Source organism: Zea mays, chromosome 9 (assembly GCF_902167145.1).
Source record: "Zea mays cultivar B73 chromosome 9, Zm-B73-REFERENCE-NAM-5.0, whole genome shotgun sequence".
In the NCBI taxonomy this organism is placed as follows: domain Eukaryota; kingdom Viridiplantae; phylum Streptophyta; class Magnoliopsida; order Poales; family Poaceae; genus Zea; species Zea mays.
Genome location: NC_050104.1, coordinates 39351421 through 39362977, shown reverse-complemented (window position 1 = coordinate 39362977; position 11557 = coordinate 39351421). Strand labels below are relative to the sequence as shown.

At 38.3% G+C, this 11557-nt stretch overlaps 1 protein-coding gene, 1 long non-coding RNA gene and 1 pseudogene across 3 annotated transcripts; 1 reads left to right on the top strand and 2 right to left on the bottom strand.

The window, feature by feature from the left end:
• Nucleotides 1-2527, bottom strand: LOC103638278 (bifunctional phosphatase IMPL2, chloroplastic). The gene is made up of 3 exons (XM_008661237.3): nt 1498-2527; nt 613-724; nt 1-379 (listed from the first exon to the last, which is right to left on the bottom strand). Exons 1-3 carry the CDS (start codon nt 1582-1584, stop codon nt 309-311), a joined length of 270 nt encoding a protein of 89 aa, XP_008659459.1. The 5' UTR covers nt 1585-2527; the 3' UTR covers nt 1-308.
• A 421-nt stretch (nt 2528-2948) lies between these two features.
• On the top strand, nt 2949-6570 carry LOC103638279 (SPRY domain of Ash2 superfamily - glycerol kinase superfamily pseudogene; annotated as a pseudogene). Its single transcript, XR_004549286.1, has 4 exons — nt 2949-3613; nt 4433-4498; nt 4735-5743; nt 6199-6570. The product of XR_004549286.1 is annotated as an SPRY domain of Ash2 superfamily - glycerol kinase superfamily pseudogene (transcript).
• Nucleotides 6571-9138: 2568 nt separating this feature from the next.
• LOC103638277 (uncharacterized) lies at nt 9139-10650 on the bottom strand. The gene is made up of 5 exons (XR_002265037.2): nt 10563-10650; nt 9865-10087; nt 9635-9762; nt 9364-9521; nt 9139-9178 (listed from the first exon to the last, which is right to left on the bottom strand). It is a non-coding gene; the product is annotated as an uncharacterized lncRNA (long non-coding RNA).
• Between the last annotated feature and the right edge of the window lie 907 nt (nt 10651-11557).

The following is an 11557-nucleotide window of genomic DNA, read 5'->3' as shown; positions in this document are numbered from 1 at the left end:
GAAGCAACAACAATCAAACTCTCGATTAAGCATCCCCAAGCACTGCACAATGGAGCTGAATTGCTGGGTGCAAGGGAAGCTCACACTAAGGTAATACCTCACACATTTAGCGTTCCCAAGACATAATATCTGCTTGGTGCAAACAGCAAGCCACTGCTTGGTAGTTTACAACCAAGCTGTCTATTATTAGTGCAAAGGTTGAGGCCAACCAACAAGCATACAGGTAAAGCTTATTATTGGTCATACAAATATCACATGTAAATGTCTAAATAGTTGGTTATTAGTATAATGCTTATCTAAAGAGCACGCTAGCGCCACTGCAACGCATCAAGGGCCTCTTTGTGGACACGGGCATCCCCAACTGCTACCACGTTAAAACCTACAAAAAAATCAATAGTGCAGAATGAGATGAACTAAAACTTTGTTGATTAAAAAGCAAGGAGTGCACGATTGAAGTGACATAGGGCAAGTTTTTGCCATAATGCAGTTTGGCACAATTAACCTATGAAATTACTGAAACCAGAGGGCCACTCTGGAGCTAAGGAAACATAGAAAGGACTTGAAGACATCAAAAAGGGCTTCATGAATTTTAAAGAGGGATGAAGATTATACTTGTGGATTGTGATTCTGCAGTAACAGGCCAATAGAGCTTGTCCCCTCTCCAATCAGTTATTGATCCTCCAGCTCCTTCAATGACAGGTACCAGCGAGAGGAAATCATATGGCTGCACCAAGCCACCAAAAAAATTAGTTACTGTAGTGAAGAACTTTCATTCATCTGGGCACTAAATGTATATTAGATTGGCAGCTGTTATTCTGTAACATATTATCACGTTTTTTCTTTTCCCTAAGATTGCAGTAGCAACTATAGTCATGTGAAATCAAATCTGAGTTTAGAGAAAAAAAAATTCTAAACTTCTGTTCTCTATCATGTGTGAAGATAACTTCCTCATGATATCTCATATATCTTTTCAAATGGTTAGCCAGCTATTTCAAGTATTAAATGATCCAGAAGTTGAGAAAACATAGATTGATTTCCTAGAGACATAAAAACAGTACCTAAATGCATATCAAGGCTTAGCAGCAAGACATAAAAAACTCAAAGTTAGGCCCCTCAACAATAGCATCGACTGGGCAAGCCTCTTGGTAGAACCCACAGTAAACGCATTTGGTCATGTCAATATCATATCTGTGAAGAGATAAAAACAAAATAAGATCATATTAAAGTTTAATTACTAAACACAGTGAGTAGCTAGAGCAGTAGGCGCGTGTTGCACGCCTACAGTAGCATGCGTCTGGTATCAGACGATAAAAGTGTAGCTAAACCAAAATTGATTATCTTTCCTATTCTCTACTTCATTTATTAATTTGCTCTTGCTTTGATGAACTGTAATGCTTGCTACTGTTTCTTGGTATTTCCTCCTTTTGGTTTGGTCATCTGTCTGATTTTCTATTGATTCTTTTTAAAAATCACCATTCTTTTTTTGTAATAACATACGTATATGATGGATGAATGTACCATACGAATGGCCAAGTTCTTTTGAGTAGTAATGAACAAACTGTTTGTTTTTGTTTTCCTCTTCATTCCTGATCAGATGTCCAAGGTTCCGAACTGCTCTGTCTGAGCAACAGGGGGGCAAGAAACATTAAAAAGAAGCGAGAAACATTATAAGAACACACACCTGACTTGGGTCAGGAATTGCATGAATCTAAAAGGCAAAATGCACAAGAGATTGCTGAGGGATTGCAGTTTCACAAGTCATAGACCAAATGACAACTTATCATGATGATGTATTATTCGATAGAGATGTAGGGAAAGAAAAATATTGTTACTGTATTGTATATTATTTTTTGGGAGCGGATGGGAAGGAAAACTCGTTCCTTCCTTTGTACTCATTATTCAGATTGTCAACCTGTTTTAAATGTTTTACAAACAGAAAGTACACCTAAAGCACTAAAACAACTGAACTCCACACTATAGCAAGATTTGAAAAAATACAGATGAGACAAAAATTCCACTGGCAAGGACATACCTGAAGGACTGAGAAGATCACAGAGAGGAAGGTGATTTTGTTGGGCCTAACAACTAAGTTGGATGGATGAAGTTGTGCATGAGATCTTCATTTTTCCCAATACTAATTAGTGAACTGTACTTTAGTGTGGAAACTAAGACTGCATCAGTTACATGGTAGTTTGGTTTTCTTCTTGTTTTATGTCTCCTTAATTTTTCAGCTTATGTTTTGTCTCTAAATTTATTTTAGATTATAAAAATGAATGTATGTCTATCTTAAAGACTGAAGTGGTACTATCATGGCTTGCTGCAATTATAATGATGATCTGAGTTAAACCTCTATACTTTGGATAAACATTAGATCACTAAGCTAACTGTGACCCAGTCAGAGTTTTAAAATGGGCATTTCGGCACTGGAGTAAGGGCTTGTATGTTTGGAATTATTTGCCCAGATTATATAAACTGGAGCTACAGGCAAGCAACTGCTAGGACCGGTGATTTTGGTAGGATAAGATAATTGTTTTTGGAGTAGAAGGCAATACATTTTTGTATCATCTATAGATATAAAATAGAAAGAAAATATATCTTTTTTCAGGTATATGCTGGTACATGCTTTGGCCTTAAAGAGATTTTTTCATGTGTATCGTTTGGATCTGTTTTTGTAGTTATCATACAACAGCACTGCATAATAAGGTTTCGGCGGCATAGGCCCTATTTTCGGCAGCTTCTGGCTGCCGAAAATGAGTTTTCTTCCTGTAGTATCACTTCAACACTGCATAATAAGGTTTCGGATTTCAACAATGCAGCAATATGATACCTATGCTGACTGGAAAGCATATATTTTAAATTTTATATCTCTACTACTCCTTAAGATGATAAGGAGGGCGTCCACACCCTCACCACGGCTCCGCCCGTTCCCCCCCACCCCGCTAATCTCGCCGCCACCACGCCGCGCGAGCACCGCGCACGCCCCCGTCTTCGCTCTCTCCCCAGAATCGCCTCAATCCCTGCTCTCTCCTCGCCCCATCCTCTCGATCTGGTGCCGCCAGAGGCTCCAACCCCAGGCCCAACGCCGGCGGCGAGGAGGAGTTCCTCCTCGTCCCCGCGACCCGCCTCGCCGCCGAGCGCTCCGACGACGCGCCCGGCCAGCCTGTGCTCCTCTCCCGCGTCTTCAAGTCCGAGCGCATCGAGCTCTCGGAGGACCGCCTCATCGCGGCCAGCACCAAGGGCTTCCGCATGGTGCGCGCGACCCGCGGCGTTGTGGCAGGGGCGTGGTACTTCGAGGTCAAGGTCGTGCACCTCGGCCCCACCGGCCACACCCGCCTTGGATGGGCCACCAACAAGGCTGACCTCCAGATGCCCGTCGGCTTCGACGCCTATGGGTTTGGGTACCGTGACGTCGATGGCGCCAAGGTGACTAAGGCTTGGAGGGACAAGTACGCTGATGAAGGGTACGGGGAAGGAGATGTCCTGGGGTTCTACATTTCTCTGCCTGATGGGGAGCGGTATGAACCGAAGCAGCCTGACCTGATTCAGTACAAGGGAATGCCTTTTCACGTCCAAGTCCCCAAGGAGGAGCAGAAGACGCCGGATCCTGTCCCTGGTGAGTACTCATTTTGTTTGCCTTTGTTACATTTTTAGTAACTTTGTCATATTATTTTTTGGTCCCATAGAAGGGCACGTGTGAGTCTTTTACATAACCTTCCTAATAAAATCCCTGACCTCGACCTTCACCTGATGCCTTCCTTTTGACAATTTCTGTAACTGTGCAGTCTGTGGCATGACAATTTCTACCATAATTCTTTAGATTTAATTCTGAACTGTGAGTCCAAGAAGTACCAAAGAAAAGGTCCAAGCTATAACATTACAAAATTTACTGATAATTTGTAGAATCATGACAATCTGGAGACAATTTTCAAACTATAACAAATCATGAATAACTATAGAATATCTTAGGGTCCAAGTCATGATCTGTAAAAGGACAAGTATAAAAACCCTTTTTCTAAACTTATGTATGATACAATCTATGTACTAACAAGGCAAGAACAATAGAGCATGGTGGGCGGGGGGAGGCAGGAACGAGCGGCGGAGGAGGTGAAGCTCGACACCGACAAGGGTCCTTAGTGTTTTCTTGAAAATTTCTGACTGAATTATTGATAAGTATGCAGCTCGACATTCCTATATATGCATACTGGTGAATTATAGATTGTATCATACATAAGTTTAGAAAAAGGCGCTCACGACTATGTAAGCTGAATTACAACATAAATACACCTTGTTAGCAATATATGTCTTATTCCTAATAGTCAGTAGGTATGTGCCCGTTTGCTTACCTCGTTATTTTTATTATTTTCATTAGTGATCTTATGTGCCTGTTTGCTTATGTTCATTAAAACATGCATGTCTGTTTCTTGTTATACAGGTACCCTCTTCTGATCAATCGAAATAGGCAATTTGCATTGCCCTCTTCTGATCAATCGAAATACAGGTACCCTCTTCTGATCAATCGAAATAGGCAATTTGCATTGCCAACAATGAGATTATGGCTGGTTCATATGTTCATTAAAACATGCATATTTTTATTATTTTTATTAGTGATCTTACAAATGTGGATTAGAATGGTTGGACATCAAGTTTTCCTCAACGAGGGAGCTGAATTACAAAATGGCAATATATGCATACTTATTATGGATTGTTTAGAGCACTTACATAGATGTTTGTTAGGAATGTTTCCGACCTATGTTGCAACGGCGGAGGAGGTGAAACATTATTTTGGTACAAGCTCGACACCGACACCGACACCGACAAGGCTCTATAATAGCAAATATCTTTTGCTTTCTACTTAGATGACATCTATTAAATATAAATTTGTGTACAACAATTTCCTGCCAGGTCAATGAATCTGATCAATGAAGGGTAAGTATTTATATTTCTTAATATATTGGTTGATCATTCAGAGGTCAATGAATCTGTCCGGTAAGTCCTCCTTGATTTGTACAATCTAGAGTGGAGTGGTCCTCTAATCGGTACATTTTTTGGTAATTCCACAAAAAAATTTTGGAGTGGCCATCAGTGACTAAATGTTCTTTCTGAATTTGGATCTTTGCTAGCAAGATTATTTGCTTGCTCTTCTGCTTCCAAAAGTTCACAAAATGGATAGATAGTTCCAGTTAATCTTAGTCCATTATAGGTATGGTGATGCTTGCAAAGGCTCTATTTTCATTTGAACTACTATACACCACTTTAGGATGGGAGTCGTTTCATTGAAACATGAGTTTTTTTAATCATCAAGATTTTGGATTAAGTGTTAGTACTTAGTAGAAATGTGATATTAGTATAAGGCTAATTACCAGTTTGTTGCAATCAATGCCACCTATGGTTGGTGTTTCTTTAGTTGCTGATGCAACTGAGGAGCTCGAGCACGACACGATTAACTCGGGAATTTTATGTAACGTTGATGCAAGGACACTGACTTTTATCATCAGAAAGACTTCCTACTGTTGTTGGTATGGATTCTAGCAGCTGGATTTTAGTTTTTGTATTTGGTGAACTTTGTTCAACACACTCGTTGAAGTTAACAGTAACAGATACAAGTCTATTATCCTGATATTTTTAATATGCATTTGCAGGCATTAGCATAAATCATATGAAGGAAGTAGATTCACATGCACCCGTGAAGCAGAAGCTACAATTATTTCCAATAAATGAAGCTACTCTTAAGCCATTTGAGAAGGTAAAACATGGTTTCTTGCTACTAGCAAGCTGCATATGAACCATAATTATCCTTAGTCTCCGTATTTTTATTTTGATAGTTTTTACTGGTGAATTATTGATCCAACACCTAGGTTCTTGTTGTTGAATTCATGCATGTCGTAGATGAAAGATGACTTATCCATATATTTTCATAATTAAATTTGTGACCAATTATACTACCGTGCTTTCAATACATGTTATTTTTGCTCCAAAAGGCCATGCTTTCAGTTAGTGTTTTTGGCTTGTTGGAAATGGGCGAAGTTGAGATGCTAACTCTCCTTGCTTCTCTCCTATTAAGACCAACTCAGAACACAGTCAATCTTGCGTGAAAAATTATGCATGTTCACAATAGTAGGCTGTTAGCTTCAAGTAGTACAAAATATTTATATAATGCATTGGATGACTGACGATAGCTTGGTTACTTCCTGCCTGCAGGTTGATTTATTAGACAGCCCTATTGCCAGACTACCTGACATAGAGACCACAACACTTGGAGCCACATATGTTGCTAGCTTAGATGCAGGAGTTTGGACCAAGGAACAGTTATTTGCAGGTTAGCACAAGGAGAACGCGACAGTCTTTGGCCCAAAACTGGATGAAGCGCACAAGAAGAAGAGGGCTGATTCATGGTACAAGACGGTTTCAAATCATTCGATTTGGCTGACCTTTCTCTGTAAATGTTTCTTGTCCGCGCTGCTCTATCTGTTTTTAGAAGATGCAAATGAATAAATTGGTCTTTGCTGGTATTATTCTTAACTACTTTTTATTTACTGTCTTTACAAAAGCGAGTACAAGAATATCCTCAAATTTTCGTCAGGAAGTGTTTTTCTAGAATATTTATGTGTGCAGTGTGCTTCCATAGACTTGAATGGTTTGCATAGACTATCCCATCAACATAGACAATTGGAGAAGCTCAATTTCCGATCTGCAGCTTTGCTAGAGAATTTTGATTAGTATGCATTAGTTATTGCATCCGAGAAAAAAGACTTAGGGTACATAAGCCTTGTGCTTTGTCAATATTAAAAGTAGGTCTTGGATGAGCAATATGACAGAAGCAACATTTGTGACCTATTTTTCCTGCTACTGTTTGTCTTGCATGGACAACAAGTTTGGCTCTTTGGACCGACACAATTAGCTCGAGCAGCCCACGCAACACCTCCATCGGGCCACTTAGAGACACCTCCCTCCTCCCGAGTTGTGCTGTCGCTGTCCCTTCCCTCCCTCGTTGGCACCTAATCTTATCAAAATAAACCATATAAAATTAAATAGTGAGATAAGTTTAAATAGCCGATGTAAAGTTGGGAGTAACAATGCATTGGTTATTGACAGAAATTATCAGATATTTATTCATTTTTATGTAATTGGTGTGCAATATCATTTTATTGAATAATTTATGTACCGTCGCAACGCACGAAAATTGTACTATTTAATGTTATCTTTGTGGTCCATGCAAGGGGATCTCCATCGTGTTTCGCAAGATGGACACGTCCATCATGTTTCTCAAGATGGGAGCCGCTAAGCTCTTGTTTAGTTCAGTGTAGATCCTCATGTAGTCACGCTCCTCATGTCTCGGATCCTCCTATCCATATCCCGATGTCCGATGATGATGCCTAACAACATTGTTAGCCTGTCATCGACCCGGGCGAGCAACAACAGATCCCTCTCAATATTTTATGTGTCGTAGCAACGCACGGGCACCTAACTAGTAGAATGTGAAGAGTGCAATGGTGATACTTTGTAGTCACCTGACCTTTAAACTTATTACTTGTATAACCATTGCCATCAAAGCTAGCGATGGAGCCACCCAAGTCTCTATTCAATATAGATTAGTAAATTTCAAAGGAATAGCTAAATAATATTGACATTTAAGCAAACAATTATTTAGTGTTGAAAAGGAAAAAGTAACATGGTGAATACCTCGAGATGGTGGACAACGATTCATAAATTCTGGCTCCGGTGAGTACCTCAAGGTGGTGGAGAATGATTCATAAATCCTAGCTCCTTCAGGCACTGTTATAAACTACTAAATTCCATGCCGATTATCTGTGACGCCCCACAACTCCTGGGTCCCTCAGCCACCTGCATATCAAATTTTCAAGTATTAATTAATACCCAGCATTGTAGTGGCGAGAAAACTAAAATACTTTTTTGTAGAATATGCAATTACAAATGGTGTTGTTAATGGCAGTGAAGCTATGTCCAAAGAATCCCATGAAAATTTGACATCTAAAGAACCAGAGGACAGTGGAATAAAGAATATGTTACGAGGGGACCTTGATATACCCGTTCAATCTTCAGAATCTACTCCCTATTGTCCTTCTCATGAATCATTTGCTATCAGTGACCATGAGTCTGTTGTTCCCACTATTGTTGAAGGTGATAAAGAAACCAGTGGAGAACAGTTTGATATACAATCAAGGTTTTATAAGCCAAACTGATTTGGTATAGCAGAGGTTGGATGAGGTATGTTAACTCCTGTTCTTTTTTTAATGCTTGCTTGAGATCAAAATCTTCACTATAATTTTCGTTCACAATTGGTGTAAATTATGAAGAAAGAACACATCCATCTATCAGAGAAGTATAATTAAAAAAGAAAAATAACCAAAGATGATAATAGCTAGCATTAACATAAAAAATCATGCAAGCGCAAAAGCTCCAAGTAGGTTATGCCGAGACTACATATGAAATGTGGCCTCCTTTGTTAACTAAAAACAACCTTATCTATTCACATATATTCAATAAACTACTCAACAAGAGTATCATACCAGCAAAGTAAACATTGATCTTCTAAAGGTGATTGAACTCACTGCCTTTATTGTTTATCCATTTGAACTTCTTATATAGGAGGATAAAACCCTAGTAACAGTACAATATCAATATTACATAGTTTATTCTAAATTTTGCAAAGCACCATTTCTTACAGCACAAACAATCATCAATAAAATAGAATTAAGGTTATTGAAGAACACATGTAGAACCCTGTAAAACGTGTATTGCACAGTTGCATTCAATAGGCCTAGTAATATAGAAATTGTGACAAAGGACGGTGACAAAGGACCAGGTTGTTGTTTTCATTTAAATAGAATAATTTTGTGTAGAAGTTATAAATCTTAGAAAACAAAAGAATATGTAGATTTGATTAATTATAGTTTGCATTGACATAATATGCTTTCTACTACGAAACAGTAAAAGTTCACCATTTTCGCAAGCAACCTAAACATTTAACAAACAGCGAGACATAAGATAACTTGTGGCCTCGTCGCCATTGGCGCCAAACCTGCCTGTCATACGGTCTTTCCTGTGCCAAAGCTGAATTTGGAGGAGAAACAACTTACTGTTGTGAAGCCGCTTTAATCGATTACCTTTGCTCCGTCCAAAGGCTTGACCATTTGGGTTCCAAAGTTGATTTGAGGGGCTGCATATAAAATTAAAATGAGAATACAAAGATTTTCTTTAAAAACTGATTCCTGTGAAGACAATCCATGTAATGCCATTATGATGAATATTCAACCAGACCTGTCTATCTAAAAATATGACCTATGACATTTCTTAGAAATTTAAAAATAACTAATTATAGGAGAACAAGCAACAGACACAGACCTGACTCTCATGGAGAAGGAATTGATGTCCTTGTTAAGCATATCCAATAGAAAGATTGCCTAGATCACCATGTTATCAACACGATTCACATTGAACTTCATCTCAGCCCTGTTGTAGCCATGCCTTAGGTCAAGCTGGGCCTTCTCCAAGTCAAAATCCTACAATCACCATAAAAAAATTAAGCACATCAGGCATCCAACTTCACAACAAAACTTGATATTTGATACAATATGCATAAGCCAAACAGCCAAAACTTTGCAAGCATACTCACTCAATTTCTCTGAATCAGTAACATTTTTCCCATCTACTTGTTTGACAAAAAGATTGACATCCCGATAACCTTTGCTAGATGACCCTTTCTTGTCTGATCTGAACTGGCCGTAAAATATCTAAAAATATCTGAAACCGGGTACCAAAAACCAGGGTATAAATAAGATAATATGCACATCATAGATCATTTGATCAAAACCATACACAAGTACAGTACAGAGCTCTAGATACCTGAATGTTGCACTCCTTCATCGTCCTCGTGTCGTAGATGAGCCTCTTCTGGTCAGTGCAGATAATTTGGACCAGTGTACGCAGATAACAGCGGTCGTCCGGACCTTGTTCAGCTATGTGCTGAGCGAGCTCGAGCAAACCTCGATGTGAGTTAGTTCCACCCTGAATAGATCCTCGGTGATTTTCGGCGGAAGGGAAGAGAATCCCTGCTAGAACCCTTCCACTGACACACGTTAAAGTATACATGCAGTTGGGATTAAATTATACATTTCCTCTTCGCTACCACAACTACCAATCATTTTATTTTATTTTTAGTTTTCCAAAAGAAAAACCATACATGCAGTTGGGATTAAACTATTAAGCTTAAAAGTATTAATAAACACGCATTAGATAATCGAGTCTTATTAGAAATAGTACTAATTCATTCGTATTCAATAATATCAAACAAATTAATATGGATGAAGACATAACCATCAAAGTATTATAGACATTAACTAATCAATAACAGAAACAATTTCTAAGAAAAATACAAAAAACATTGACCTTAATTGTTCAAACTGTTGGTAAGCATTTGTAGAACACAACAATACATTTTTATATTCGTTAGTAATGGTTGTTTGTTCGTAAATACTGACAAGAAAGTGAAAAATGAAGACTTTATAGTTTTCCTTGCATTAGAAAAAGAAACATGAGTTCACCATATAATCGTTGTGAATTTCCATATTCACACGTTATGAATAGAACGCAGGTACTCCAATGGTTTTGTTGGTACTGAATAAAAACCGGAAATGCAACCTATTAAAATAAAGATTGGAATAATGAAAAGACAAACGGCTGATTAAAGTATAGTACCTTTTTTTTGCAGGCAATCCACATTATATAATCATAATGAAAAGACAAACGGATGATTAAAGTATAGTACCTTTTTTTTGTAGACAATCCACATTAGATAATCACTCATAAGCATTGTTAACTTATGGTTCCGGTAAGGTATATGTTGTCCATCAGAAGATAAAGAACCAATAACATCAGCCAAAGCAGAAAGAGATTTATTTATACTTTGCGCTTCTTTCAATTGCTTTCCTGCGGAACCAGATTTTTTCACCCCTCTCAGAACCACCAAGGTCCACAAAACTTAGCTATTCAAACAGAGAAACACTGTCAATTCTTCCCTTTAATATGAAACAAACTCGGACATTAATTGCAACAGCCCAAGGACTGTTTAGAATGCAATAGTTTCAGAGGAAACTGTTTAGTTCCAGCAGAAATATGAGAAATCACAACTTTCCAAAGAACTTTATGCAGCATATTAGTCTCTTTTTTGTTAGGTACACGATATTTTCTGCAACTTGTCTGTTTGAAATAATCATATCAACTAAGACGAACAACACAAAGAAAATGTGTAGTACTATGCATTATATGAAAGTATAATAATGGCAAACAGAGGGAGGGATCTTATCAGCTTATTAACCCATATCACCAGCTAAAATGCAAACATAAATAGCTAACAAAATGTATACAGTTGGAGGCCAACAATTTGGTACTAAATGATAAATAAAAGCCAATATTAGTTACTCCGGCATGCAGTTACCTCTGTGAATATCAGAGCATCTAGATCTCTTCTTAGTCAGTAGCAAAAAAGGAAAACAACAGTCTCTAGTTCTATGTAGAGGACATGAGGCAAACCAAAGAC

Bases quoted from the DNA above. Each gene is read 5' to 3' on its own strand.
- LOC103638278 (XM_008661237.3), bottom strand. From the start codon at position 1,584: ATGAAGAGGAAAACAAAAACAAACAGTTTGTTCATTACTACTCAAAAG. The intron at 725-1,497 runs GTATGTTATTAC...GGCTTGGTGCAG, and splicing joins TACATTCATCCATCATATAC to CCATATGATTTCCTCTCGCT. The intron at 380-612 runs GTATAATCTTCA...ATTTTTTTGTAG, and splicing joins TGCAGAATCACAATCCACAA to GTTTTAACGTGGTAGCAGTT.